Source organism: Symphalangus syndactylus, chromosome 10, assembly GCF_028878055.3.
Source record: "Symphalangus syndactylus isolate Jambi chromosome 10, NHGRI_mSymSyn1-v2.1_pri, whole genome shotgun sequence".
NCBI classification, from domain to species: domain Eukaryota; kingdom Metazoa; phylum Chordata; class Mammalia; order Primates; family Hylobatidae; genus Symphalangus; species Symphalangus syndactylus.
In genome coordinates this window covers 130969984-130993099 of record NC_072432.2, presented here as the reverse complement: position 1 = coordinate 130993099, position 23116 = coordinate 130969984, and the positions used below count along the sequence as shown (strand labels likewise).

Here is a 23116-nt window from a genome sequence, read left to right as displayed (position 1 = left end):
CTGGGTGCAGTGGCTCATGCCTGTAATCCCAGCACTTTGGGAGGCTGAGGTGGGCGGACCACCTGAAGTCAGGAGTTCGAGAGACCAGCCTGGCTAACATGGTGAAACCCTGTCTCTACTAAAAATACAAAAATTAGCCGGGTGTAGTGGTGTGCACCTGTAATCCCAGCTACTCAGGAGGCTGAGGCAGGAGAATTGCTTGAACATGGGAGGTGAAGGTGGCAGTGAGCCAAGATCGCATCATTGCACTCCAGCCTGGGCAATAGAATGAATAAGACTCCATCTCAAAAAAAGAAAAAAAATTTTACTATACAGGTGTGAGCCACTATGCCTGACCTACGATGAACAGATATATTTTTAGCATCAGAAAAAAAATATATATGTATATATACATATTGAGATGGAGTCTCACTCTGTTGCCCAGGCTGTAGTGGAGTGGCACAATCTCAGCTCACTTTAACCTCCACCTCCTGGGTTCAGGCGATCCTTTTGCCTCAGCCTCCTGAGTAGCTGGGATTACAGGCACCCACCATCACGCCGGGCTAATTTTTATATCTTTTTTAGTAGAGACAGGGTATTGCCATGTTGGCCAGGCTGGTCTCAAACTCCTGACATTAAGTCATCCACCCTCCTCAGCCTCCCAAAGTGCTGAGATTATAGGCGTGCCCAGCCAAAAAATAATTTTTAAATTTAAAAATAGAGATGGGGGGTCTCACTATGTTACCCAGGCTGGTCTTGAACCCCTGAGCTTAAGGGATCCTCCCACCTCAGCCTCCCAAAGTGCTAGGATCACATGCATGAGCCACTATGCCTGGCCTAAACCTTGTATTTTAGAAAGCTAATTATACAGGGTGTAGTGCTAAAGGTGGCAAGGATTGAATGGACAGATGCTGAAGCTTTGCACGTTATTTGTGTCTGTTCTACTTAACTTGAACTGCCTTCTATTTACAAAGAATCAGGAGAACTAGAAATGGTGATACAAAGGTCAAGTACTGGCCTGGTACTGTGGCTCATGCCTGTAAGACACTGATTTGGGAGGCCCAGGTGGGAAGTCGGCTTGAGGACAGGAGTTTGAGACCAGCCTGGGCAACACAGTGAGACCCCATCTCTACAAAAAATAAAAAGTTAGCCAGGCATAGTGGCACACAGCTGTAATCCCAGCTACTTGGGAGGTTGAGGCAGGAGGATCGCTTGAACCTAAGAGTTCAAGGTTGCAGTTAAGGTAGGAGAATAGGGAATTAGGGTAACTAAGGGTTAAGGCATAAGCAAAAGAACAACAGGTGCAGCCAGTTCTAGGCAAGATTGGGCAGCATCCAGGCCACATCCTCGCTCCTGTGATAACACTTCAGACTCCAATTGGTTGGGTGCCAATCCTTCATAGGGTGTAACCAATGGAGGCCTCTAAAGGGCACCTGGGGTGTTACCAAATTCTCTTAATAAAAACCCTAAAGAACATGGCAATCGGGGCTCTTGAGCCGCTTGCTAGAGCCTGCTCCCACTCTGTGGCATGCACTTTCACTTCAATAAATCTGCACTTTCATTGCTTTTTCCTTTTGTTGCTTTGTGTGTTTTGTTCAATTCTTTATTCAATGAGTCAAGAACCTGGACAACTCACAGTCAAGACTTCCCATCCGATAACACAGTGAGTGATGATTGCATCATTGCACTCCAGTTTGGGCAACAGATTGAGACCTTGTCTCTAAAAACAAGCTAACAAACAAAAAAACAAAACAAGAAACAAAGGTGAGGTGCCCATTTCCTGCTTTTGAGATGATTCCGAGTGAATAAAGCAAGTCCTGAGTAAAGCATAAGAAATAAGCTAGGAAACAGAAGCAATCTGGCTAGGAGAGGCCTAAACGAAGGATTTGTGCAGTGGGAAGGGAAGGAAAGGGGTGCACATCTTCTACTACATTGTATTTGTGGGATCCAGGGGTCTTCTTTGAGGGGACCTGACAAATTGGAAAGACAATACCTTTGCATTATCTATAACATAAGCTTTGTTCAACAAAGCCATGCTCTTAACACGGTTGCAGGGGAAATAGTTAGCCATTTGCCTGTTGAGATCATTTCTGTCCAGTTTTCTGTCCATGCCGAAGGTTTGCATGTCATTTATGGATCCTCTACTTACCTTGAACTGCCTTCTATTTGCAAGCAATCAGGAAAGCTAGAAATGGTAACACAGAGGTGCAGTACTGGCCGGCACTGTGGCTCGTGCCTACAAGCCACTGCTTTGGGAGGCGGAGGCAAGAGGATTGCTTGAGCTCAGGAATTCAAGACCAGCCTGGGCAATATAACAAGACTCCTGTCTCTACAATAAAATTAAAAAAATTAGTCAGGCATGGTGTTGTGTGCCTGTAGTCCCAGCTACTTGGGAGGCTGAGGCAGGAGGATTGCTTGAACCCAGGAGTTTGAGGCTGCAGTGAGCTGTGATTGCAGCACTGCGGGGAGTGCAGTGAGTCTCAGGACAATGTGTTCTGCTTTGGTGAAGGGGAGAAAACAGCCACCAAGGCGCCTGGGCCATGGTTTCGACCTCCACATTGCCACAGCTACTGGGGCAAGGGAAAGAGAACCTGAAGTCAGGCACTTTGACCTCCCTTCTTCTCACTGACCCCACAAGGCAGGAAGCCCTCGCTCCTCAAACCTACACCTGAAAGGTGCCCACGGCCAACCAAGCGGGCAGGAGGCTGAGGCAGCTGGACACGGGGAAGCCCAACGGCTGTTTAGAGCCGGGTGAGTGAATCACCCTGTGTGGACGTTTTTCACCACACCCCAGAGTCTGAAGCAAAGCAGAAGGTCAAGGAGCCATTTCCAGCCCCTTTCTGCTCCTCCATGGGATAGCACAAGAGCCCACCTGGAGTCCCCAGAGATGGTCTCCGAGCTAGTGTCCCTGCAGCAGGGGGATCAGGGACACTGAAGGGCTCTGGGGCAGTGACTGTCAGGAGGGTTCTCTCCCTGGAACCCCTTTTCTCCTCTCCCCCAACGTGGCCCCAGGGACTCTCTTATGAAAGAGGTGCTTCCCGCTGGCTTAGACACAGCCCTGCCTTCTCATCAGCTCTAACTGCACAGCTCGGCTGCCCAGGGCCATCCACGTGGCTGGGAGTCCTGGCACTCTCTGCTCTGCTGCTTTTGAAGGAGGACAGGTGTCTCACCTGTCCAGTCTAACCTGCCAGGCTTGTCCACATGCTCAGGGCTGATTGAAACTCTTCCTCTTTCAGTCCAAGCTGGAGGCAGGGCAGGGTGGGAGGAAGGAGCAGCCTTCCTGTTCTGCCGCACCCTGGCTGCGGGAGGTATTTACAAACACTCCTGGAACTCAGTGACCCTGCGCGGGTTCAGCCGGCCGGCATAGCCTGGCCTTTGGGAGCGGGGAGGGGCGGCCGCAGTGGAGTCTTCCCAGGGCTGGTGGGGAGCCAGGGGCCTGCGGGGTGCCCGCCCTGTCACTGCCCTTGCTGTTGTCCCTGTGCATCCCCCAGCCTGGATTCTGGGTCTGGAAAATTGGGAGAAGACAGAGGGTGACTCCTGGGCAGAGAGTCATGGGGACAATGTGCTCTGGGCTGGTGGAGGGGAAAAAACAGCCACCAAAGCAGTTGGAGGCAGCAAGGCAGCTCTACGGCACACCTGGTGCTGGGGCTCCCGCCTCTCCCTTCTCTGAAAAATTTCCAGTTCCTGCCTTGGGAAGCCCCCACTCCTTTGAGCTAACCCCTGCCAGTGGTCATTGTCTGATGAGAGTGGTCTGGATTTCTTCTGGGTGGTGAGGCAGCTGCGCCTGCCTCCAAACTACCACATCTGCTTTCACCAAAGTCTATTTGTGTCTCACAGAAACTCAAACACATGAGGTCACAGGTGCTTCCCCACCCTCTTTGTCCTCTAATCCTTTCCATGAGTGGAAGACATGCTTTGTTTCATACTCAGCTGGGGAGGCTGTCCAGCTAGGCTTTATGCCTTGTTCTCTTTATTGGGAGAGCAGCACTAAAAATGTGAGTGTTGGAGAGGAGAGGGAACTAGAGCTGAAAAACTTCCTTCCAGGCTGAGTTGTTTGTTTGTTTGTTTTTAAAGACAGGGTCCCACTCTGTTGCCGAGGCTGGAGTGCAGTGGGGCAATCATAGCTCACTGCAGCCTCGAACTCCTGGGCTCCAGCAATCCTCCCACCTCAGCCTCCCTAGTAGCTGGGACTACAGGTGGACGCCCCCACACTCAGCTAATTTTTGAAGTTTGTTTTATAGAGACAGAATCTCAGTATGTTGCCCAGGCTGGTCTTGAACTCCTGGGCTCAAGTGATCCTCTAGCCTTGGCCTCTCAAAGTGTTGGGATTACAAGTGTGAGACGCTGTGCCCCACCTCCCCAGGTCAGTTTTGAACTGAAATCTATTACTTTGTTCAGCTGGCGTGTAGTAGAACATTGGACAGGTAGGATAATCAAGAGGAAAGTGTATACCCTCTTATTTAATTCGGTACCAACTTAGAAGAGACTCCAAGATGGGGAAGGTGTAGGCAGATTGGGGCAGAAGGCAGACAATCCCCAGGCGAAAATGAATGAAGGCATCTGGCTGTGACCTGCCTGCCAAGCTGTTGGCTGCTGGACTCCTTCTGCTCATACCTACCTTGCAATTTGAGAACAGCCTAACCAGGTCACTGCTCAAAGTCCTCTGAAGTCCGGCTCCCCTGGTCTCACACTGTGGCATAAACTCCTTAGCCTGGTGTTCATGGTCTGAGCCCAGCCTGTCTTATTTCTGTCTTATTTCTACCACTCATTCTCAGTGGCCTCCTAAAGCATCCTACACTCCAGCCACAATTGAGTATGTGAAACCTGGAAACGCCACGACTCTCTGGTCCCCACATCTTTGTGTAGGCTATTCTCCTGTTCTCTCCTGAAATGCTCTTCTCATATGTCTCCTCCTCTTTCTGTCAAATCTGATATATCCTTCAGGGCCCAGCTGAGCCCCTCCTTCACAAAAATCCACCAACTTACAGAAATCGCTCTCTCCTCAAAACACCCAAAGCATCATAGTAATCAGGACTTCCTTTAGATGATGATGGAGTGCCTTGGAACTGAGTCTCATTCAGCTTTGTGCCCTTGGTAGCACCTGGCACATGCCTGGCACAAAGTAAGTGCTCAACAAATCGTAACAGGGTCTCGCTCTATTGCCCAGGCTGGAGTGCAGTGACATAATCATAGCTCACTGTAGCTTCAAACTCCTGGGCTCCAGTAATCCACTCACCTTAGCCTCCTGAGTAGCTGGGACTATAGGTGTGCACTACCATGCCTGGCTAATTATTGGTTTTATTTTTTATCTTTTTGTAGTAATGAGATCTTGCTGTGTTGCCCAGGCTGGTCTTGAAGTCCTGGCTTCAAGTGATCCTCCCACCTCGGCCTCCCAAAGCACTGGAATTACAGGTGTGAGCCACTGCATCTGGCCTCAAGAAGCCTTTATGGAAATTAACTGAGTCATAATGTTGAATGAGTATAATGGATCATCCAGAAGGGAAAATGGCACCAAAACAACACAGTTCTGTTAGGCTTTCTTGCCCCTTCTATGCCTGCTGGCTGCTTTCCCCCACTCCTCCCATCATCTTTACATATTTCCAACATGGCCGGGTGCAGTGGCTCACACCTGTAATCCCAGCATCTTGGGAGGTCGAGGTGGGCAGATCACTAGAGGTCAGGAGTTCGAGACCAGCCCGGCCAACATGGTGAAACCCCATTTCTACTAAAAATACAAAAAGTAGTGGGCATGGTGTCGTACACCTGTAATCCTAGCTACTTGGGAGGCTGAGGTACAAGAATCGTTTGAACCTGGGAGGCAGAGGTTGCCGTGAGCCGAGATTGTGCCATTGCACTCCAGCCTGGGAGGCAGAGCAAGACTCTGTCTCCAAAAAGAAAAAAAAAAAAAAAAGAAAAAAAAATATTTCCAACATAGTAAACAGGCCTTTCCCACACTGCAGCTGCCCTCAGTTGCAAACCTGAGGCATACCTCTGTCTTCTAATTTCCTACATGGTAAAAGGAAACATTTGGTCCTCATGGTTGGCCGACTTAACCTGCAAACTCTTGAGTTCAATAGCACTTCCCGGGCACCTACTGTGCACCCAGGTTTGTGCTGGAGGCTGTGAAGGAGACAAGTTGAATAAGTCACTACCTGGTCCCTGCCCTCAGCAGGGCATAGGAAGTCAAACCTCAGAGAAATATGAGTGAACCCTTGCAGTGGGAGGTTGGCAAAGACAGTCAAGGGTACAACATAAAGGCCTGGAGGTAAAAAGTGTCTGGGCTACAGGTTTGTTTGTTCGGGAAATAGAGGAGAATGAGGTAGGGTGGGGCCAAAATGGAGTGCCTTGAAATCTCTGTTGAGTCCGAAGGTAATGCGGTTGCTGGTGAGGCAGCCAGCAGGTTAGTGAAGCAATGTGCGGTGTGGACCAGAGGGAGGAGAGCCTGGAGATCGGAGGGACACGAGTGGCCATCCACGATTGGGGTTCTGTGGATCTGGAAGAATCAAGAGATGCATTGAACAGCTGATTGGGAGTCAGGACACTGGGATCCCAGTCCCAGCTCTGCAGAGGGACCTTGGACATGTCACTCCTCTCTTCTGACTCTTTCCTTAAGGGTAAAACTTTAAAACCTTCCAAGTGACCTTTCCAATCTGATGACTCAGTTGAACAGTTGAGCCTTTGAACTAGGACCTGTGAAATGAAGGGAAGCAGCCGATCTATTAGGCATTTGGAACAAGAAAGGGACTGCCTGGGAGCCCAGGGATAGAGGCAGGGAGAGACTAAAAAGGGCCTGGCAAGGGAGAAATGGGGAACTGCGGGCTGGGGGCCTGTCACTGTCCCGATGTTTGATTTGGCAATCCCATTTTCAGTTCCTCCTTTCTTCCCTTTTTCTAACTCAGCCTCACCTTATCTGGTGGGGGGAGGGCAAAATAGGATACTCTCACATTGAACTCATGCGCCCCAGGATACCTTCCCCTTTTCCGGCCCTCACAAGGTCCTCACCTTCCTCTGCAGCTGCCTTCCTCCAGAGCAAGGCTTTCCAGCGGGAGAAGTAGAAAGCGCAGTGAATTGGGTGGGCATCTTCCTTAGCACCCTCATAGTTACTAACTTTATTTTTTTGAGACAGGGTCTTGCTCTGTTGCCCAGGCTGGGAGTGCAGTGGCACGATCTCGGCTCACTGCACCTCGACCTCCTGGGCTCCAGAGATCCTCCAGACTCAGCCTCCCAAGTAGGTGGGACCACAGGCGCTTGCCACCACTCCCATCTAATTATTTTTAATTTTTTTTGTAGAGACGGGAATCTGCCTATGTTGCCCAGGCTGGTCTCGAACTCCTGGGCTCAGGAGATCCTCCTGTCTTAGCCTCCCAACGTGCTGGTCATGGTTATTTACTGACAACTCACCATGAGCCAGGCACTGGGCCAAGAACTGTAATGCGTTATTATTATTTTTTACAGCAATCCTAGGAGGTGACTGTCAGGTGAAGAAATTGAGACTTGACGTTAGGTAATCCGCGCAAGGCCACGAATGGCGATGTGACTTTGGAAATGAGGTCTGACTTCCAAGTCAGTGCTTCGGCCAGCTCCTTCCCGCCGTGCGACCTTTGGCAGCTGGGGACTTCATCCGTCACCTAACGCTAACACCTCTCAGATCAGATTCTCGATGCGCCCGCCCCTGCGCACGTGATCCCCTGCCTGCCTGGCCGCGCCAGCCCCGCCTCCGGCGCCCGGGTGCCCGGAGCTGCCCGCGCTGCTGAGGCCGGCGGGGCGGGGCGGGGCGGGGCGCGGCGCGGCGCAGCAGGTGGAGCAGGCGGCTCGGGCAGGGGCGTGGCCTTGGCCGTGAGGGGCGTGGCCTTGCGGGGGTGTGGCCGGAAGCCTTAAAGTGGCCTGGTCGCCGGGGCGGTCCGTAGAGGCCGCCAGTCGCGGCGATCTTCTCCTAGCGTCTGGAGTGTTATCGTCACCATGTCCCTAATGGTCTCGGCTGGCCGGGGCCTGGGGGCCGTGTGGTCCCCAACCCACGTGCAGGTGACGGTGCTGCAGGCGCGGGGCCTGCGGGCCAAGGGCCCCGGGGGCACGAGCGACGCGTATGCAGTGATCCAGGTGGGCAAGGAGAAGTACGCCACCTCGGTGTCGGAGCGCAGCCTGGGCGCGCCCGTGTGGCGCGAGGAGGCCACCTTCGAGCTGCCGTCGCTGCTGTCCTCCGGGCCCGCGGCCGCCGCCACCCTGCAGCTCACCGTGCTGCACCGCGCGCTGCTCGGCCTCGACAAGTTCTTGGGCCGCGCCGAGGTGGACCTGCGGGATCTGCACCGCGACCAGGGCCGCAGGAAGACGCAGTGAGTGCGGGCGGGGAGGGGAGGGCCCGGCCTGGGGGCGCGGACCCCTCCAGCAGCGCGGTCTGGGCGCTGGACCCTTCGAGAGTAAGCCGGGCAGCAGCGGGGAAGGCCTTTCGGGACGGAGCCCTCGGCCGGTGCTGGTGTTCTCACCTGGCTTCCCCTTCTGCAGCTGTCCCGCCCAGCTCTCCCAGCTTTGGGTCTTTTTGGAAAAAGGGGCCGTATCTGGGGCGCTTTTTTTTAAGACAGAGTTTCTGTCGCCCGGGCTGGAGTGCAATGGCAATGGCACGATCTCGGCTCACTGCAACCTTCGCCTCACAGGTTCACGTGATTCTCCTGCCTCAGCCTCCCGAGTAGCTGGGATTACAGGCGCGCACCACAACGCTCGGCTTTTTTTTTTTTTTTTGAGACGGAGTCTCACTCTGTCGCTAGGCTGGAGTGCAGTGGCACGATCTCGGCTCACTGCAACCTCCGCCTCCTGGGTTCAAGCTATTCTCCTGCCTCAGCCTCCCGAGTAGCTGGGACTACAGGCGTGCGCCACCACGCTCGGTTAATTTTTGTATTTTTAGTAGAGAGGGGGTTTCATCAGATTGGCCAAGATGGTCTTGAACTCCTGACCTCGTGATCCACCCACCTCGGCCTCCCGAAGTGCTGGGATTACACGCGTGAGCCACCGCGCCCGCCCCTCCCGGCTAATTTTTGTATTTTTAGTAGAGACGGGGTTTCACCGCATTGGCCAGGCTGGTCTCGAATTTCTGACTTCAGGTGATCCGCCCACCTCGGCCTTCCAAAGTGGTGGGATTACAGGCGTGAGCCACCGCGCCCGGCCTGGGGCGCTTTTGAATCTGCAGGACGCCCCTCAGCATCTGGCACACAGTAAACGCTAAGTGAATTTTAGATGAATTCCAACTATACGTGGGCAGGTGCCTTCTTCTTACTAGGGTGGTAGCCCGTGTTTGATACTCGCCTTCGCTTGGGTGGAAGGCCTCCTGGGTATTTCACTGAATAGAAGAACACTTCGAGCCGAGAATGACTAGGCCAGGGCGCAGGGCAGAGGAACTGGAGGCATGAAACCAGCTGACACCCCCACCCTAAAGGCTAACCCCGGGCGCAACGCCTTTACAATGCAGGGCGGGTGGAGGTTGGGGGAGGGGAATGGCGTTTGCCGGCTGTCACATGACTGCTAACCCCTTCCCCTACCTCGTACTTGCCTTGGGGGTTGGTAAGAGAATTTTCCCCTACAGAAAGAATGTTACAACAGTGTGGTGTGTGCCCTGGGCCCAATGTTAGTAAAGATTTCTCCGGGTTGGAAGGAGCCTGGGTGGGCCCTTGGCCCAGCAGAACTGGGCATTGTTTCCTTTTGGAGTTGGTAGAGTTCTCTCTGGTCCTGATCCTGGTGGATGTCTGCTCACCTATAGCTCCCAAAGATTGTGTCAAGGTATTTCACTTCCGCAGTAAAAACTGGGCAAAAACCATTCACTCCATGATATTACCGAATTATTTGTTTCACAGGTGTTCGGAAAGGGCAGTGATTCACCCAAAGGAACTTTTGATTATGTTCAGCTAGTGTACGAAAGCTAGCCTCGATTAGCTTAGCTGGTTACTTTGTTAGATCTTAAATATGCAGGCCAGTCAGTTAGCACCGAAAGCCTACAGTTTAGGAAGCACACTGATTTGCTTTGTGTGTTTTAGAGATACCTAGCCTTTTAACTTTCCCTTGTGAGGGAGACAGGAAAAGCCAGAGGGTTTGTCCTCTGGAGGCTCCCTTTACTGTGGGGTGGGTTCCATTTCAGCATGTAGGCTTGCAAATGGAATATCTGATGATGCACTTACCTGGCTAAAGATGAATAGGCATTTTTGAACTCACATCAGATAAAACTAGCCTTGATGTGAGGATGGATGGGGTATCTCACAGCATCAATTTACAAGCCATAAGGTGAGCAGTGTTTTTGCTATGGAGGGGCTGCAGCAATGCTGATCTTCCATCTGATTAAATGACACTGGGGGTGGTGGGTTGGCTTCCCTTCCAGCTTCAAATGGGTGCTGTTGGCCATCCGTTGTCTTGCGCCATCCCAACATGTGTGTATTCACTTCCTTCTCTGCCACCTGTTTCTTATGTGGACATTTTATCCCCTTGAGAGGTAGATGACATCTCCCTGCCAGAGACGGGAGATTCCAGAGTCCTGGGTTCAGTGCCCACAGCAGCCCTGACTCATTGTTGGGCTTCTCTGTCCCTAAACACCCAAGTTTCCCTATTTGTAAATAGAGCATGTTGCCAGACTTAATTGATGTTTGTAAGATGTTTCTGGGTTCCTGGATTAATGGGGCCAATGTATCCAAGAAGTGATTGAAAAGGTTCTGTAACTGCTTTGTGAGAGATTGAAACCTCCTTGAGCTCTCTTTTTTTCAGGAAGAGTTCAGTCTCTGCATCTTCATTTTTCTCATTTTATCCAATGTAACCCTAAACCTACACGATAACTCCCACCTATTATGGGAACCGATTACCACCTAGTCACAGTATTGACTTCCAGGCAAATGGTGCTTAGTTGATTTTTTTTTTCTTTCTTAAAATAACTGCAAAGGAAGGCTTCTTTGAATCTCTGTGGGTAGATGAAATTGCAAACTTTCCACTTTCCATCTATAACTTTCTGGGACTTTCCAAGGTGCCAAGGGTGCTGTCTGATGCCCTGGTGCCCAAGATAGCTGAGATTTAAAGAATAAGATATGCATTGAATGGTGGAATTTTTTTTTTTCTTTTTTTGAGAGGGAGTCTCACTCTGTCCCCCAGGCTGGAGTGCAATGGCGCGATCTCGGCTCACGGAAACCTCTGCCTCCTGGGTTCTAGCAATTCTCCTGCCTCTGGCAATTCTCCTGCCTCAGCTTCCCGAGTAGCTGGGATTACAGGCGCCTGCCACCACGCCCGGCTAATTTTTGTATTTTTAGTAGAGATGGGGTTTCACCATGTTGGTCAGGCTGGTCTCGAACTCCTGGCCTCAGGTGATCCACCTGCCTCAGCCTCCCAAAGTGCTAGGATTATAGGTGTGAGCCACCATGCCTGGCGAAAGGTGGAATTTTAACAGAAGGAAATGAGCTGTGCTAGAAAAGTCATTCGAACTGGTTATTAATGGTTTGGCTCCACTTCAGACATAAAAACAAGAAACAAAAGCTAAAATCTTGGTCTATAGATAGTGTGTGTGTGTGTGTGTGTGTGTGTGCGCGTGTGTGTGTGTGCGTGTGTGTGTCTGTCTGTCTGTCTGTCTTTGTCTTAATCTCTAGCAAAGAAGAGTTGCTGCAACAGAGTATGACTTTTGTCTTGGGTCCAGAAGCTGAAACTCAAGGAGTTAAGAGCTAACTGTGCAAATATTTCCCATTTGTTTTCTTGATAAGGCCCCGGTGTCATTTATTTAGAGTCAAGATGTGATGACATATACTCTTAAAACACCAGAGGCTAACATATAAATAGGATATATCTAGTAGGGAAGAATGTGTGGCCCATTAGGAAAAATCGAAATGAATTGACTTTGCACTTACACATCTGTTAAGGATCTGGGGTCTTAGTGGGTCTCAGATACATGGGAATCAGTTAAGTACTGTTACTGCAAAACAGACATGAATCTAAGAGGTAGAATCGGGTGACCATTATGAGGGATTCTCTGCACAACTCTCTAGTCTCATGTAGTTTGGGATCCTAGACTGATAGAAACCTTTTTAGGAGGCTAGATGTGGTGGTTCCTACCCATAATCCTAGCACTTTGGGAGGCCGAGGCAGGAGGATCACTTGAGCTCAGGAGTTCGAGACCAGCCTGGGTAACGTGAGACCCAAACTCTATCCAAAAAAAAAATATATATATACTTGCAGTTCTTCCAAGTATCTAACCCTTTATAATACCTAAGTCCTTTCATATGCAACCAAATTCCCTCTTGAGTTTTAATAGATATAAGAACATGGCCCTTCATCACTCACACTCTCTCTTCATGTGGGGAGGACTATCGCAATATTAAGTTTCATGGTGTTTAATTACACAACAGCCCTCTAGTCACCAGGCTGCATAAATATTTGCTTTAATCTATACTTAAGAAATTATTATATATATATATATATATCCGGGCGTGTTGGCAGGCACCTGTAGTCCCAGCTATTCTGGAGGCTGAGGTGAGAAGATCATTTGAGCTCAAGAGTTAAAGGTTAGGGTGAACTGTGATCAGGCTACTGCACTTCAGCCTGGGCAACAGAGTGAAAGCCTGTCTCTAAATATACATACATATATATACACACACACACATACATATATATATATATATGGCTAGGCGTAGTGGCTCACGCCTGTAATCCCAGCACTTTAGGAGGCCAAGGCGGGTGGATCACCTGAGGTTAGGAGTTCAAGACCAGTCTGGTCAATATGGTAAAACCCTGTCTCTACTAAAAACACCAAAAATTAGCTGGACGTGGTGGCGGGTGCCTGGGTGCCTGGGTGCCTGTAATCCCAGCTACGCGGGAGGCTGAGGTAGGAGAAATGCTTGAACCCAGGAGATGGAGGTTGCAGTGAGCTGAGATCGAGCCACTGCACTCTAGCCTGGGCGACAAGAATGAAACTCCATCTCAAAATATGTGTGTGTGTATATATATATATATATATATATATATATATATATATATATATAAATCAAAATGAAAAACCTTTTTAGAATACTAAGAGCAACAAAATTTAGGGAAATAATTTCTGAAGTATAGATTAAAACAAATATTTATGCAGCCTGGTGACTAGAGGGCTGTTGTGTAACTAAACACCATGAAACTTAATATTGCGATAGTCCTCCCCACATGAAGAGAGAGTGTGAGTGATGAAGGGCCATGTTCTTATATCTATTAAAACTCAAGAGGGAATTTGGTTGCGTATGAAAGGACTTAGGTATTATAAAGGGTTAGATACTTGGAAGAACTGCAAGTTTAATAAGATGCTGAAATAAGTTGCCAACAGAAATGTGGGTTATTAAAAAAAAAAAAAAAAGCAAGAGCTAGATAGTTGTTTTTCTGGGAGAGTTGGATGCAGAAAAACGACATAGATGACCATAGAGGTCCATAATTCACAAATTATAAGCAATGGGTGTTTGTTTTTATACCTTTAGGTTTCCTAAGAACATTTAGATTTTGCTTAATAGGTTGGAAAATTCGAGTAATATTATTACTGATTACATTTTTCTTTTCTTGGGATTTCCCTTAAAGATAATATTGAGCCTTACTGGAAATCTCCCCAGGTCTTACGAAGCCACAGTCCCCTCCCACTCTAGTGTAGGAAACTGAGATAGCTCAGTGCTCAAGCCTGAATTCTCTGTAGGTTCTAGAATAAACAACCCTAAACTGCTTATAACAAAGGAATGAAATGACTAAAAAGGATGAGAGTCCTTCAGAGTTGTTCTGGTGACATGGAAGATATTCCCTCATGGGTTTTTTTGATGGTATTTTTTATGATTTCATCTGTAAGACATTCAGTTAGTATGGAGAAAGTTCTACCTGCTTTTTTTTCCATCTTCTTGTTTCTAAAGTTTATCCTTTTTTTTTTTTTTTTAGAGACAGGGTCTCATTCTTTCCCAGGCTGGAGTGTAGTAACATGATCACAGCTCACTGCAGTCTCAACTTCCTGGGTTCAAGCAATCCTCCCCGATCAGCTTCCCGAGTAGCTGGGACTACAGGGGTGTGCCACCACACCAAGCTAATTTATTTTTTGTTTTTGTTTTTGTAGAGATGGGCTCTCACTATGTTACAGGCTGTGCTTGAACTCCGGGGCTCAAGCAATCCTCCTGCTGTAGCCTCCTGAAGTGCTGGGATCACAGGTGTGCGCCACCTTGTGCAGCCTCATCCATTCTTGTAGTCAATATTTTTTAATGCCTACTATGTGCCAGGTGCTGGATATACAGTGTAAACAATGGTGAAGAAAACAGGGATGATCCCTGCTTTCAGGAAGCCCAGAGCCTTGTAGGGGAGTAGGCATTAAACGAATGAACATGTAATCTCAGCACTTTGGGAGGCCGAGGCAGGCGGATCACCTAAGGTCAGGAGTTCGAGACCAGCCTGGCCAACATGGTGAAATCCTGTCTCTCCTAAAAATACAAAAATTAGCTGAGTGTGGTGGTGCGTGCCTGTAATCCTGGCTACTTGGGAGACTGAAGCAGGATAATCACTTGAACCCGGGAGGCGAGGTTGCAGTGAGCCAAGATTGCTCCACTGCACTCCAGCCTGGGCTATAGAGTGAGATTCTGTCTCAAAAAAAAAAAAAAAAGAACTCACAAATAAATAATCATATATTGGCTGGGCGCAGTGGCTCACGCTTGTAATCCCAGCACTTTGGGAGGCCGAGGTGGGCGGATCACGAGGTCAGGAAATCGAGACCATGGTGAAACCCCGTCTCTACTAAAAATACAAAAAAAATTAGCCGGGTGTGGTGGCGGGCGCCTGTAGTCCCAGCTACTCGGAGAGGCTGAAGCAGGAGAATGGCGTGAACCCGGGAGGCGGAGCTTGCAGTGAGCCGAGATTGCGCCACTGCACTCCAGCCTGGGCGACAGAGCGAGACTCTGTCTCAAAAAAAAAAAAAAAAAGAAATAATCATATATTGTGGTGAGTACTGTGGAGAAAGAGGATGGTATTATAGAAGAAAAGGGCAGGAAGGACATGATTTAAAGAAGGAGATTACAGGTAGCCTCTCTGAGGCAGAGAGCTGAAGAAAGAAGAGGAATTTTTCTAGTGAGGAGTGGAGGAAGGGGGCCTGGTGGAGGAGTAGCAGCCTGTGCAAAGGCCCTGAGGCAGGAATACCTGGGAAGTGGGGGAGTGCTTGTGTAAGATGAGGCTGAAAAGGAAGGCGGGGCTTTACTTAGGAGGAATGGGAAGCCACTGAATGTTAAAATTAAAGGCAGTGGGGGCCGGGCGCGGTGGCTCACACCTATAATCCCAGTACTTTGGTGGGCCAAGGTGGGTGGATCACCTGAGGTCAGGAGTTCGAGACCAGCCTGGCCCAACATGGGCTCTACTAAAAATACAAAAATTAGCCGGCTGTGGTGGTGGGCGCCTGTAATCCCAGCTACTCAGGAGGCTGAGGCAGGAGAATTGTTTGAACCTGGGAGGCAGAGGTTGCAGTGAGCTGAGACTGTGCCATTGCACTGCAGCCTGGGCAACAAGAGCAAAATGCTGTCTCAAAATAAATAAATAAATATAAATAAAAGTAGTGGGTTGATACGGTCCAATTTATTTGTCAGAGATCACCATGGCTCTTGGGTAGAGAATGGATTTGAAGCTGGCCTGACCTAGAATTGGACAGACAAAATGGGAGGCTGTTGCAGTAATCTAGATGGTGGATGGTGGTGGCTTGGACTAGAATGATGTCCAAGCCACCTGTGGAGGTGGACAGAGGTGGGTGGATTTAAGAAATATCTTGGAGGTTCAACTGGCCTGACATGTGATGGATTGGATATGGTAGGGTGAGAGGGAAAGGAAGTCATAAGAATGAACACATAAAATCAGGAGAGCTTGGTGTTGAAAGTGAACCAGGAAGTGGCAGCTGCTTTCTTTCCCTTACAGCCACTGTGATACCAGGGTGAGGTCACCATTACAAAGACAGCTTTGGGCTGTGACACCTGTGAGTGGAGATTTCTGTTGGAGTGAATTACTAGGAAATGCCATTGAAACCAGGGCGTGTGTGTATGTGTCTGCAAGTGATTACCCACTCAATACCGCCAAGTCTTTGTCTTGTAACAGCAGAGCTGCTGTGATCTCATTGATGTGCTGTCACACAGCAGATGAAGTCACTGCTTTAAAGGATATAGGACTAAGAAAAGGAGAACATAATATATAACATTAGTAAAGTTAGACCCATAAATGAAAAAAAAAATTCTCAAGTAAGTGAACCAGTTAAATGTTTTTTGCATTATGAACTGTAAGCATAGAAAAGAGTCTTGTGCCTTTTTCATTTTACTTAAACTGCCTTTGGTTACAAAGACTTCTATTGTATTTCTGTAACTCCCATCAGAGGAAGGTTTTTATAAATAGTATCTGATATGTCATTTTAATTGTAGTTATTAACTAAAAAATGTTATAATTACATTACAAGCAATCCACATGCTTATTAAAATGCCGTCAACTCTAACATGTATTTGCTGACATTACTCTTCCTCTCCCTTAACAATAGTCTTAGACATCCATTAAGATACTATGGTTTTCATTGCTATACGCCCTGGAAAATTGTGCTTCTTACCCTATACTTTTGAAGGAGGGACAGCTAGCTCTGGCTTAGCTCCAGAAGGATTAAGAAGCTCTAGCCTTGAATAGAGAGAGTGATGGGAGGTCATTTTAGGCCTTATCTTCATCTCAGAGCACTTCCTAGGTGGCCTTTGGTTCTGGGTCTGGCACAGATCTCTAGACCTAAGGGTCTCTGAATTCCAACAAAATTAACTCCCAGACCCTTGTATTGGCAAAGAGAGAGGTTCCGCTCTCCATAAGTTGTGCTGGTTCAGATCTCATGCCCCAGCTGGCTCAGGAGGAGACCAAGCCTGACTTTGACGTTTTCCTCTGGGGCAGGGACCACGTCTGTCGTGTCCTTTGCTGTGTGACCCAGTGTAGGGGCTCAATAAATGCATTTGCGAGGGAGGCAGTGGTTGTGGTTCCTGTAGGCACAGGGCAGGCAGTAGATTGCCTGGGTGAACGTGGAGAAGCATTTAATCTTATGTTTTAGCCGGGTAGATTACAGACTGGGGATGTCTGAAGTATGAAATCAAAGCTCTGCTTCTTTCGGTTTCCCAGTTTGGGGTATGGCTTTGTGGTCAGTGCCCTTTTCTTTCTTTCTTTTTTTTTTTGTTGTCAGAATTTTGCTCTTGTTGCCCAGGCTGGAGTGCAATGCCACAATCTTAGCTCACTGCAACCTCCGCCTCCCAGGTTCAAGCAATGATTCTCCTTCCTCAGCCTCCTGAATACCCTTTTCTTCTTGAAGAAGCAGGTTACCTTCTGCGACTTGCTAGCTAATGATGCCTTTGGCAAAGGCGGCAGTTTTCACCACTAATGAGACAGAATTCCTCTCCTGCAGGGAGACGCTTGTTGATAATCTGTTACAGGAAAATCAAGGGCTTTAGTCTCCAGGGTGTTCCTGGGGGACACATTTAGGAATGTGCCTGTGGAGAGAAAAAAGGCAATGGTAATTAAGTATCTTTTCCTGAATGCTGGCCTTTGAATGGAGTAGAGGGAAGGCATTTATAAGAAATCCCCCAAAAATATTTCTAGAGGTGTGACTGCCACACACACTTCACTTTTTAAAAAGGACGTGGCTAGCGTCTAGGTAGAACAATTAAGGCCTCTAGAAAGCCTGGTCTAAAGAGGTCTCTGGTTATTATAAAAGAATGGGCATCCTGTGTGAAATACAGTAGCAGCCGGCTGGGGCCCCAGATGTTTCTTCAGTCTGCTCCTTTCCCATGCAGAGAACTGTGACATGTGGTTCACTAAAATAGAACTTTTCATTTGTACTAATCATTTGTTATTAAAACATGATTTAGAAATGCTTTGGTGAGGCCAGGCTCATGCCTGTACAGAATCCCAGCACTTTGGGAGGCCGAGGTGGGTGGATCACTTGAGGTCAGGAGTTCGAGACCAGCCTGGCCAACATGGTGAAACCTTGTTTCTACTAAAAATACAAAAAATTAGCCAGGTATGGTGGTGGGCACCTGTTATCCTAGCTACACAGGAGGCTGAGGCAGAAGAATCACTTGAACCTGGGAGGCGGAGCTTGCAGTGAGCCGAAATCCTGCCACTGCACTCCAGCCTGGGTGACTCTTGTCTCAAAGAAAAAAAAAAAGAAATGCTTTTGGTGTAATTATTTTCCCTTCCTTTGGACTTACCTTGCTTATGGAATAAATCACAGATACTCTGCTTCCTTGCCAGGAACTCTCATAGCAAAGAGTGTGGGAGTTGATGTGGTGAGGAAGGGCTGAATGTTCTCCGATGTCAGTCATGCTGAAGTTTGTTTTCTTTTGTCCTGGTTAAGGGGTGGTGAACCAAACTATTGCATTTTATTTTTCCATTCTTAAAGTCTCTGTGTGTGAGGACCCCATGGTTGCCACAAGACAGTATTCTTTGACAGAATAAATAAATGCATCAGTGGCATTTACATTTGAGCAAGAGGTTGGATACTGGATTTGATGGTAGAATATTAACATGTGTGGCTTTTTGGGATAGGATCGAGCTTTGTAAAGAATTGGTAAGTCATGATGGTGGGTGTGGTAGACGTAAATGTTTAAAAATGAGTTGATTTTTCTAATTCTTTGAGAATTGTTAAAATAAAGATGCTTGGTATTTCCTTTAGTCTTCACCTACAAGAAATTTAGTATTGCTCTCCACTTAGAAAACCTATCTTGATTCATAGACTTAATTATGTCATCTTGGCCTATTTCTGAGAGTTCGAGAGCCCTGTTTCTTGTCTCTTTCTTTTCTGTGTAGAAACCCTGAAGGGGTCCATGAGGATCATGACATCTCTCAATAAATTGCAGAAAGTAAAGCTGGGCACGGTGGCTCATGCCTGTAATCCCAGCACTTTGGGAGGCCGAGGCGGGCAGATCACGAGGTCAGGAGATCGAGACCATCTTGGCTAACACGGTGAAACCCCGCCTCTACTAAAAATACAAAAATTTAGCCGGGCGCGGTGGTAGGCGCCTGTAATCCCAGCTACTCAGGAGGCTGAGGCAGAAGAATGGTATGAATCCAGGAGGTGGAGCTTGCAGTGAGCCGAGATAGCGCTACTGCAGTCCGGCCTGGGCGAAAGAGCGAGATTCCGTCTCAAAAAAAAAAAAAAAAAAAAAAAAAAAAAAAAAAAGTTGCAGAAAGTTTACACTGAGGGGCTGGGTGCAGTGGTGGCTCATTCCTGTAATCGCAGTACTTTGAGAGGATCACTTGAATCCAGGAGTTTAAAACCAGCTTAAGCAACATGATGAGACCCCGTCTCTACAAAAAATAAAACCTTAGCAGGGTGTGGTGGTGCACGTCTGTAATCCTAGCTACTCGGTAGGCTGAGGTGGGAGGATTGCTTGAGCCTGGGAAGTTGAGACTGCAGTGAGCCGTGATGGCATCACTGCAGTCCAGCTTGGGCAACAGAGCTTGTCTGAAAAAAATAAAAACAAATACTTTTTTTTTTTTTTTTTTAAAGAAAGTACACACTGTTCATGGTTTGTTAAAAATTTTACATATTTTTTAAGTTTGGAAATGTAGCTAGGTGCGGTTGCTCACGCCTGTAATCCTAGCACTTTGGGAGGCCAAGGGGGGCGGATCACCTGAGGTCAGGAGTTTGAGACCAACCAGGCCAGCATGGTGAAACTCCGTCTCTACTAAAGATACAAAAATTAGCCAGGTGTAGTGGTGGGTGCCTGTAATCCCAGCTACTCAGGAGGCTGAGGCAGGAGAATCACTTGAACCCAGGAGGCAGAGGCTGCAGTGAGCTGAGATTGCGCCACTGCACTCCAGCCTGGGCGACACAGTGAGACTCTGTCTCAAAAAAATAGATAAACAGATATATAATTTTGGAAATTATGTAATACAAACCAATTTTGGAAGTGAGTCATTTCTGTTCCCTTCAAATGCAAACCATTGTTATTTATATTTGGTCGATAAGTTAGGGTGGTTAGTAATACAGTGTGTCGAAACTGTTAAAATCCTAAGTTCCCTTTTGAGAATCATCTGAATGGGTAGATAAACTATGGTGTATACCCACTTCACGGAATATCATTTAGCCATTCAAAATTATAAGTTTGATGATTATAAGCCAATAATGTATAATGCACTACAAAGAAAATTGCATATGTACAGCTAAGTAGGAATTATAGCTAAGACTTATGGCCAGGTACTGTTCTAAGCACTTTGCATACATTAAGCCATTTAATCTTCCTAACATTCTTATGAGGTGGGTGTTCCTAACCCTGTTTCAGAAGAGGATCCTGTCCCACAGAGAGGTTAAATATCTTGTCTAAGGTTGCTCAGCTACTAGTTGTTAAAATGTATGGGAAAAAGACTTCAAGAAGATTTACAAAATGGCAGTCGTCAGATTAGCATGGGACTAAGTCAATTTTTGCTTTTTTTTTTTTTTTTTGAGATGGCGTCTCCCTCCGTCACCCAGGCTGAGTGCCGTGGCGCGATCTCGGCTCACTGCAACCTCCGCTTCCCAGGTTCAAGCAATTCTCATGCCTCAGCCTCCCGAGTAGCTGGGATTACAGGTGCGCACCACCACACCAGGCTCATTTTTGTATTTTTAGTAGAGGTGGGGTTTCACCATGTTGGCCAGGCTGGTCTCGAACTCCTGACCTCAAGTGATCTGCCCGCCTCGGCCTCCCAATGTGCTGGGATTACTAGGCGTGAGCCTCCGTGTCTGGCTGTCATTTACCAGTTCTTAGAATTCAGTTTGGTGGCTACAAACAGCCTTTCCATGCTGCTGGAGTGGCTGCTTTGGGAATTAAGGTCAAAAAAACGAGCCATGACCTATTTGCTACTCTCATGATTTACCAGTTTTTCCAAGTAGCTGACAATGGGCAGAGGGCAAGGTCTAGGGAGGCAAGGTTGGCTGATGGATAATTCTGTGTTCAGAGTTAGGTTATGATGACTAGCTACCTTCTTCAATACCAGCGCTCGTTAAACTGCATAGTTTCTGGAAGGTACACAGCACAAACATTTTATAGGTCATAAACATTTCTGTCTGTTTGCTGTGCATTGCTTCTAGGTGACCAGAAGAAGAGACTGGACGTTTTATCCATATGCAATCACTCCTTTTCAGATCCTTTTTAAAAGATGTTCTCAACTGCTAACCACATGATTTGCAGCCTGATTTTTTATTTCCTGGGGAAGACAGTTCATGGACTGCTTTTAAAATTTCTTCATCTAAGAAAGGTTAAGTGTGTCCTCTGTTCCACACTAGGTCAGGGGTGGTTCTGTTCTTCCTGCTTCTTTCCTCACTCGAGACCATCATCCCCTGTGTCATGATGCCTGGTTAACATGGAGATGACTCATGCTGTAAGTCAGGATTGGGATTTTTGTATAGCCAAGGAAGTAGGCAGTCCTCACCGAACCCAGAGTCCAAACTGGATACAGAAACAATGATCCCTTGAAATTAACACTGACACATGTAAAGTGTGGAGGTAACCCAGAGAGCTGGTGGTCCTCCTTGCCTGGCCTTTCCTGGAGACTCCTGTGTTTAATACGGGGATGCAGTATTTATTCACTTGCTGAACGGTCCCTAGATAGGTGGTTCTGATAGCCTGTTGGGGCTTAAATGACCTGAAACCTTATTTGTACCTGAGTCATTTGTGATGAAATTGTGTACTTCAGCAGGAGTTTTACCTGTAATTAATTTCTCTCATGCCTGAAAGTTAGAAAGTTGGAAGCAGCTGTCCCAGTGTAACAAATGCTTTGTGATCTTGGGTGAGCCTGTTTCCCATCCCATTGCAGGGTAAGCTTTTTAGTCCTCTTCATTCTCTGTATTTCCAGCGTCTGGCATGTAAAAACGTTGGAACTGAATCTCCGAAGGCATCATTTCTCTGCATATGTCTGCTCTCTGGAATGTTCTAAAGGGAAAAAACATGTTTATTTCAGCTGCAGAAAGATTATTTTTGAGACATCCCAGTCAGTCCTTTACCAGCATAATCGTGAATATCTGCAGGGCTGCACAGGAAGGCTTTTCATTTCCCTATAGCAAGAGCCATGCTGCCCTGACCCTGCCACATTCCGACAGAAGGCCCCCTGGGATCAGCTCTGGGTATGTTTGGGAAGCCACTCCATGTTCTGAGGCACACCGGCCCTGAGGATAGGGCATGGTTGAATGGTCTTAGCTGTTCCAAGAGGACTGAAAAGCCCAAGAGATTTCACAGTATGGATGCAGGCACGGGCTTCCCAGCGGGCTACTCAGGAGGTGGGCTGGTGCCCTGCACCCCGCTCGTGTGTGGGCACAGGCTCATGTTTTTTTCTGCACTGTATTTAGTTCATTCTTTTTCTGTGTTCCCTTATTTCTCTTCATAAAACATCTTTTTGAAAGTGTAGAAAACTTAAATGACTTTTTGTATACTTTTATCTGTGCCTTGTCTTGTGTTTGACCAAAAAAAATAAAATCCCCAAAAACAAAAACTGCAGGGTAGCCTATTTGGATAATACACAGTTTTGCTTGTCTGTGGCGAGACCACCATTTGGGAGGGTGTATAAACTGATAATAGTGGTTGTCTCTGGTACGGACACTGAGGGGTATGGGATCAGGAGGGGTGAGAAGATGGAATTTTTCATCCTATACCATTTTGTATGATTTGAATTTTTACCCAATGCCTGTTATTACTTAAAAATATAGGCTGGGGGCTGGGCCTGGTGGCTCACGCCTGTAATCCCAGCACTTTGGGAGGCCAAGGTAGACAGATCATCTGAAGTCAGGAGTTTAAGACCAGCCTGGCCATCATGGTGAAACCCCGTCTCTACTGAAAATACAAAACTTAGCCGGGTGTGGTAGCACACGCCTGTAATCCTGGCTAGTCAGGAGGCTGAGACAGGAGAATTGCTTGAATCCGGGAGGCAGAGGTTGCAGTGAGCTGAGATCGCACCACTGCACTCCAGCCTGTGCAACAGAGTGAGACTCCATCTCAAAAAAAAAAAAAAAAAAAAAAAATTAAAAAATATAGGCCGAGTGCAATGGCTCACACCTGTAACCCCAGCACCATGAGAGACTGAGGTGAGAGGATTCTGTGTGGCCAGGAGTTTAAGACCAGCCTGGGCAGCATAGCAAGACCCTATCTCTAAAACAAAACAAAAGACTAGCTGG

General features: G+C 47.7%; 1 protein-coding gene across 2 annotated transcripts in view; it reads left to right on the top strand.

The window, feature by feature from the left end:
• The first annotated feature begins 7849 nt into the window (after positions 1-7849).
• The window catches only part of RAB11FIP1 (RAB11 family interacting protein 1), a 42058-nt gene continuing 26791 nt past the window's right edge, over positions 7850-23116 (top strand). For both annotated transcript variants that reach the window (XM_055295970.2, XM_055295969.2), the window contains exon 1: positions 7850-8309. In XM_055295970.2, the coding sequence (XP_055151945.2) occupies positions 7939-8309 (371 nt within the window). In that variant the 5' untranslated portion in view covers positions 7850-7938. The remainder of the gene's footprint in view (positions 8310-23116) is intronic.